This window comes from Oncorhynchus masou, chromosome 20, assembly GCF_036934945.1.
Source record: "Oncorhynchus masou masou isolate Uvic2021 chromosome 20, UVic_Omas_1.1, whole genome shotgun sequence".
Taxonomy (NCBI): domain Eukaryota; kingdom Metazoa; phylum Chordata; class Actinopteri; order Salmoniformes; family Salmonidae; genus Oncorhynchus; species Oncorhynchus masou.
The window spans coordinates 20704148-20711647 of NC_088231.1; the positions used below are offsets into that span (position 1 = coordinate 20704148).

Below are 7500 nucleotides of genomic sequence, written 5' to 3' on the forward strand. Positions count from 1 at the left end.
GACACTGACAGGAGGGGATTGAACCAGAATAACCACTAGTCTCCTAGACACTGACAGGAGGGGATTGAACCAGAATAACCACTAGTCTCCTAGACACTGACAGGAGGGGATTGAACCAGAATAACCACTAGTCCCCTAGACACTGACAGGAGGGGATTGAACCAGAATAACCACTAGTCCCCTAGACACTGACATATTATTATTATTATATTAGGAGGGGATTGAACCAGAATAACCACTGACAGGAGGGGATTGAACCAGAATAACCACTAGTCCCCTAGACACTGACAGGAGGGGATTGAACCAGAATAACCACTGACAGGAGGGGATTGAACCAGAATAACCACTAGTCCCCTAGACACTGAACCAGAATAAGCGATATGGCGTTGATTCTGAAGGTGAACACAGCCTTCATTTCCTACTTCAATCCTTTTGTGTTTCAATCTCTCTCTCTTTCTCTATATCTCTACTGCTTCCTCTCTGCCCCCCTACCCCCCTCCCCCACAGAGAAGATGATGTCCAGGTACGGAGGTCTTCCAGGTGAGCTCCATATGATAGAACTAGAGAAGAGTCCCCGTGGAGTCACTCGCACCGAGGGACAGGGTCTGGCTCCTGGTCTGGGTCTCAGCCTGACGGAGGACAGGGAAGGTTCCAGAGCCCACCTCGGCGTCTACGTGGCCGGGGTCGACCCCCAGGGGGCCGCGGGGCGAGACGGACGGATACGGGTGGGAGATGAGCTACTGGAGGTGAGTCAGTGCGTGTGTGAGAGATATTAGAGAAAGAGACACCACACTGCAGGTGGCAGTATGCCCCTCTTTCAGTTTGTTTTAATGCCTCGTAGAAGTTTCAATGCAGACAGACGTGAATGGAGCTGCCCATGCTGTCACAGAATACAGGATGGCACAGATACAAAGAAGGACCCTCTATCCACCTCTATGATGGCCAGATACAAAGAAGGACCCTCTATCCACCTCTATGATGGCCAGATACAAAGGACCCTCTATGACACCTCTATGATGGCCAGATACAAAGAAGGACCCTCTATCCACCTCTATGATGGCCAGATACAAAGAAGGACCCTCTCTCCACCTCTATGATGGTCAGATGCAAAGAAGGACCCTCTATCCACCTCTATGATGGCTAGATACATATAAGGACCCTCTATCCACCTCTAGGATGGCACAGATACAAAGAAGGATCCTCTATCCACCTCTATGATGGACAGATGCAAAGAAGGACCCTCTATCCACCTCTATGATGGCTAGATACATATAAGGACCCTCTATCCACCTCTAGGATGGCACAGATACAACGAAGGACCCTCTATCCACCTCTATGATGTCTAGATACAAAGAAGGACCCTCTATCCACCTCTATGATGGCCAGATACAAAGAAGGACCCTCTATCCACCTCTATGATGGCCAGATACAAATAAGGACCCTCTATCCACCTCTATGATGTCTAGATACAAAGAAGGACCCTCTATTCACCTCTATGATGGCCAGATACAAAGAAGGACCCTCTATCCACCTCTATGATGGCCAGATACAAAGAAGGACCCTCTATCCACCTCTATGATGGCTAGATACAAAGAAGAATCATCTATCCACCTCTATGATAGCTTGATACAAATAAGAACCCTCTATCCACCTCTATGATAGCCAGATACGAAGAAAGACCCTCTATCCATATCTATGATGGCCAGATACAAAGAAGGACCCTCTATCCACCTCTATGATGGCCAGATACAAAGAAGGACCCTCTATCCACCTCTATGATGGCCAGATACAAAGAAGGACCCTCTATCCACCTCTATGATGGCCAGATACAAAGAAAGACCCTCTATCCACCTCTATGATTAAATCCCCATATATTTAGGATGTTTATAACAGCAATAAGGCACCTTGGGGGTTTGTGGTATATGGCCAATCTACCACGGCTAAGGGCTGTGTCCAGGCACTCCGCGATGCGTCGATTAAGTATGTTCGTAGTCACCAGAACGCTACAGCCATCCTCAACACTGTTGTAGAGGACCACAGCCACTAACATACAGTACCGTCAGATATAGTAGTAATCTGTAGTATTATATATTATGTCCTGGTTGTAGATCAACGGTCAGATCCTGTATGGTCGTAGTCACCAGAACGCTACAGCCATCCTCAACGGTGCTCCTTCCAAAGTCCAGATTCTCCTCACCAGGTACAGTATAGAACCACGCGCCACACAGTAAATGGGATGACACTACACGCTGTTGAGATGCCCCCTTTTTTTGACGTTTTGTGTAGAAGAGTTTGACTGGTGTTGAAGTCATATGATTTTACTGTGCTTGAAATATAGTAACTATTTTGGATTTATTCGTTGTCAATACGGTGACCAATTAATCAACTGTGACCACCAATTAGTTAATTATATTTCCAAGATGGCGACTGTGATGTCTAACAGATTGTTATTGTTTTGATCAGGAATAAAGCCGCTCTGGTGCAGATGACCCAGGGACCCATGGGTGGGGACTCCTCCTCCTCTTCCTCCCTCCATCCCTCCATCTCTCTCTCCTCTTTTCTCCATCCCTCCATCCACGTCTCTTCCTCCCATCCCCCCATTCCTCCCCACTCCTCCGTCGGCACTGACAGGAACGCCCCCTCTTCCTCCGGCGGGCGATCTGATTGGCCAACGGGCTCCGCTCTGACCCCTGACCTCCTGAGCTGTCCCATAATACCCGGCGTTGACAGCACCATAGAGATCTGTAAAGGACACTTGGGCCTGGGACTCAGCATCGTGGGGGGGTGTGACACGCTACTGGTAAGAGAGACAGGGAGAGGGAGAGGGAGAGAGAGAGAGAGAGAGAGAGAGAGAGAGAGAGAGAGAGAGAGAGAGAGAGAGAGAGATGGGAGAAAGAGAGAGATGGGAGAAAAGAGAGCGAGAGAGAGATGGGAGAAAGAGAGAGATGGGAGAAAGAGAGAGATGGGAGAAAAGAGAGCGAGAGAGAGATGGGAGAAAGAGAGAGATGGGAGAAAAGAGAGCGAGAGAGAGATGGGAGAAAGAGAGAGATGGGAGAAAGAGAGAGATGGGAGAAAAGAGAGCGAGAGAGAGATGGGAGAAAGAGAGAGATGGGAGAAAAGAGAGCGAGAGAGAGATGGGAGAAAGAGAGAGATGGGAGAAAAGAGAGCGAGAGAGAGATGGGAGAAAGAGAGAGATGGGAGAAAAGAGAGCGAGAGAGAGATGGGAGAAAGAGAGAGATGGGAGAAAAGAGAGCGAGAGAGAGATGGGAGAAAGAGAGAGATGGGAGAAAAGAGAGCGAGAGAGAGATGGGAGAAAGAGAGAGATGGGAGAAAGAGAGAGATGGGAGAAAGAGAGAGATGGGAGAAAGAGAGAGCGAGGGTGAGAGAGAGGGAGAAAGAGAGAGCGAGGGTAAGAGAGATAGTGAGAGAGAGATGGGAGAAAGAGAGAGATGGGAGAAAGAGAGAGCGAGGGGGAGAGGGTGAGAGAGAGTGAGAGAGTGAGAGAGAGAGAGAGTGAGAGAGAGCGTGAAAGTGTGTGTGTGTACCGTGGAGATCTGTTAAGGACACACATAACTCGGCCTCATCATCGGGATGATGTACTGTAGAACACCCTCTACTGGGGTAACATACCAACTGGTCTGATGATGTACTGTAGAACACCCTCTACTGGGGTAACATACCAACTGGTCTGATGATGTACTGTAGAACACCCTCTACTGGGGTAACATACCAACTGGTCTGATGATGTACTGTAGAACACCCTCTACTGGGGTAACATACCAACTGGTCTGATGATGTACTGTAGAACACCCTCTACTGGGGTAACATACCAACTGGTCTGATGATGTACTGTAGAACACCCTCTACTGGGGTAACATACCAACTGGTCTCATGATGTACTGTAGAACACCCTCTACTGGGGTAACATACCAACTGGTCTGATGATGTACTGTAGAACACCCTCTACTGGGGTAACATACCAACTGGTCTGATGATGTACTGTAGAACACCCTCTACTGGGGTTAACATACCAACTGGTCTGATGATGTACTGTAGAACACCCTCTACTGGGGTTAACATACCAACTGGTCTGATGATGTACTGTAGAACACCCTCTACTGGGGTAACATACCAACTGGTCTGATGATGTACTGTAGAACACCCTCTACTGGGGTAACATACCAACTGGTCTGATGATGTACTGTACTGTAGAACACCCTCTACTGGGGTAACATACCAACTGGTCTGATGATGTACTGTAGAACACCCTCTACTGGGGTAACATACCAACTGGTCTGATGATGTACTGTAGAACACCCTCTACTGGGGTAACATACCAACTGGTCTGATGATGTACTGTAGAACACCCTCTACTGGGGTGACATACCAACTGGTCTGATGATGTACTGTAGAACACCCTCTACTGGGGTAACATACCAACTGGTCTGATGATGTACTGTAGAACACCCTCTACTGGGGTAACATACCAACTGCTCTGATGATGTACTGTAGAACACCCTCTACTGGGGTAACATACCAACTGGTCTGATGATGTACTGTAGAACACCCTCTACTGGGGTAACATACCAACTGGTCTGATGATGTACTGTACTGTAGAACACCCTCTACTGGGGTAACATACCAACTGGTCTGATGATGTACTGTAGAACACCCTCTACTGGGGTAACATACCAACTGGTCTGATGATGTACTGTAGAACACCCTCTACTGGGGTAACATACCAACTGGTCTGATGATGTACTGTACTGTAGAACACCCTCTACTGGGGTAACATACCAACTGGTCTGATGATGTACTGTAGAACACCCTCTACTGGGGTAACATACCAACTGGTCTGATGATGTACTGTAGAACACCCTCTACTGGGGTAACATACCAACTGGTCTGATGATGTACTGTAGAACACCCTCTACTGGGGTAACATACCAACTGGTCTGATGATGTACTGTACTGTAGAACACCCTCTACTGGGGTAACATACCAACTGGTCTGATGATGTACTGTAGAACACCCTCTACTGGGGTAACATACCAACTGGTCTGATGATGTACTGTAGAACACCCTCTACTGGGGTAACATACCAACTGGTCTGATGATGTACTGTAGAACACCCTCTACTGGGGTAACATACCAACTGGTCTGATGATGTACTGTAGAACACCCTCTACTGGGGTAACATACCAACTGGTCTGATGATGTACTGTAGAACACCCTCTACTGGGGTAAAATACCAACTGGTCTGATGATGTACTGTAGAACACCCTCTACTGGGGTAACATACCAACTGGTCTGATGATGTACTGTAGAACACCCTCTACTGGGCTAACATACCAACTGGTCTGATGATGTACTGTAGAACACCCTCTACTGGGGTAACATACCAACTGGTCTGATGATGTACTGTAGAACACCCTCTACTGGGGTAACATACCAACTGGTCTGATGATGTACTGTAGAACACCCTCTACTGGGGTAACATACCAACTGGTCTGATGATGTACTGTAGAACACCCTCTACTGGGGTAACATACCAACTGGTCTGATGATGTACTGTAGAACACCCTCTACTGGGGTAACATACCAACTGGTCTGATGATGTACTGTAGAACACCCTCTACTGGGGTAACATACCAACTGGTCTGATGATGTACTGTAGAACACCCTCTACTGGGGTAACACACCAACTGGTCTGATGATGTACTGTAGAACACCCTCTACTGGGGTAACATACCAACTGGTCTGATGATGTACTGTAGAACACCCTCTACTGGGGTAACATACCAACTGGTCTGATGATGTACTGTAGAACACCCTCTACTGGGGTAACATACCAACTGGTCTGATGATGTACTGTAGAACACCCTCTACTGGGGTAACATACCAACTGGTCTGATGATGTACTGTAGAACACCCTCTACTGGGGTAACATACCAACTGGTCTGATGATGTACTGTAGAACACCCTCTACTGGGGTAACATACCAACTGGTCTGATGATGTACTGTAGAACACCCTCTACTGGGGTAACATACCAACTGGTCTGATGATGTACTGTAGAACACCCTCTACTGGGGTAACATACCAACTGTTCTGATGATGTACTGTAGAACACCCTCTAGTGGGGTAACATACCAACTGGTCTGATGATGTACTGTAGAACACCCTCTACTGGGGTAACATACCAACTGGTCTGATGATGTACTGTAGAACACCCTCTACTGGGGTAACATACCAACTGGTCTGATGATGTACTGTACTGTAGAACACCCTCTACTGGGGTAACATACCAACTGGTCTGATGATGTACTGTAGAACACCCTCTACTGGGGTAACATACCAACTGGTCTGATGATGTACTGTAGAACACCCTCTACTGGGGTAACATACCAACTGGTCTGATGATGTACTGTAGAACACCCTCTACTGGGGTGACATACCAACTGGTCTGATGATGTACTGTAGAACACCCTCTACTGGGGTAACATACCAACTGGTCTGATGATGTACTGTAGAACACCCTCTACTGGGGTAACATACCAACTGGTCTGATGATGTACTGTAGAACACCCTCTACTGGGGTAACATACCAACTGGTCTGATGATGTACTGTTGAACACCCTCTACTGGGGTAACATACCAACTGGTCTGATGATGTACTGTAGAACACCCTCTACTGGGGTAACATACCAACTGGTCTGATGATGTACTGTAGAACACCCTCTACTGGGGTAACATACCAACTGGTCTGATGATGTACTGTAGAACACCCTCTACTGGGGTAACATACCAACTGGTCTGATGATGTACTGTAGAACACCCTCTACTGGGGTGACATACCAACTGGTCTGATGATGTACTGTACTGTAGAACACCCTCTACCGGGGTAACATACCAACTGGTCTGATGATGTACTGTAGAACACCCTCTACTGGGGTAACATACCAACTGGTCTGATGATGTACTGTAGAACACCCTCTACTGGGGTAACATACCAACTGGTCTGATGATGTACTGTAGAACACCCTCTACTGGGGTAACATACCAACTGGTCTGATGATGTACTGTAGAACACCCTCTACTGGGGTAACATACCAACTGGTCTGATGATGTACTGTAGAACACCCTCTACTGGGGTAACATACCAACTGGTCTGATGATGTACTGTACTTTAGAACACCCTCTACTGGGGTAACATACCAACTGGTCTGATGATGTACTGTAGAACACCCTCTACTGGGGTAACATACCAACTGGTCTGATGATGTACTGTAGAACACCCTCTACTGGGGTAACATACCAACTGGTCTGACGATGTACTGTAGAACACCCTCTACTGGGGTGAAATACCAACTGGTCTGATGATGTACTGTAGAACACCCTCTACTGGGGTAACATACCAACTGGTCTGATGATGTACTGTAGAACACCCTCTACTGGGGTAACATACCAACTGGTCTGATGATGTACTGTAGAACACCCT

At 47.3% G+C, this 7500-nt stretch overlaps 1 protein-coding gene across 1 annotated transcript in view; it reads left to right on the plus strand.

The window, feature by feature from the left end:
• The window catches only part of LOC135506576 (multiple PDZ domain protein-like), a 112113-nt gene that overhangs the window by 83062 nt on the left and 21551 nt on the right, over window positions 1-7500 (plus strand). Inside the window, exons 21-23 of the mRNA XM_064925914.1 lie at window positions 508-746; window positions 2109-2200; window positions 2464-2800. Of these exons, the coding sequence (XP_064781986.1) occupies window positions 508-746; window positions 2109-2200; window positions 2464-2800 (668 nt within the window). The remainder of the gene's footprint in view (window positions 1-507; window positions 747-2108; window positions 2201-2463; window positions 2801-7500) is intronic.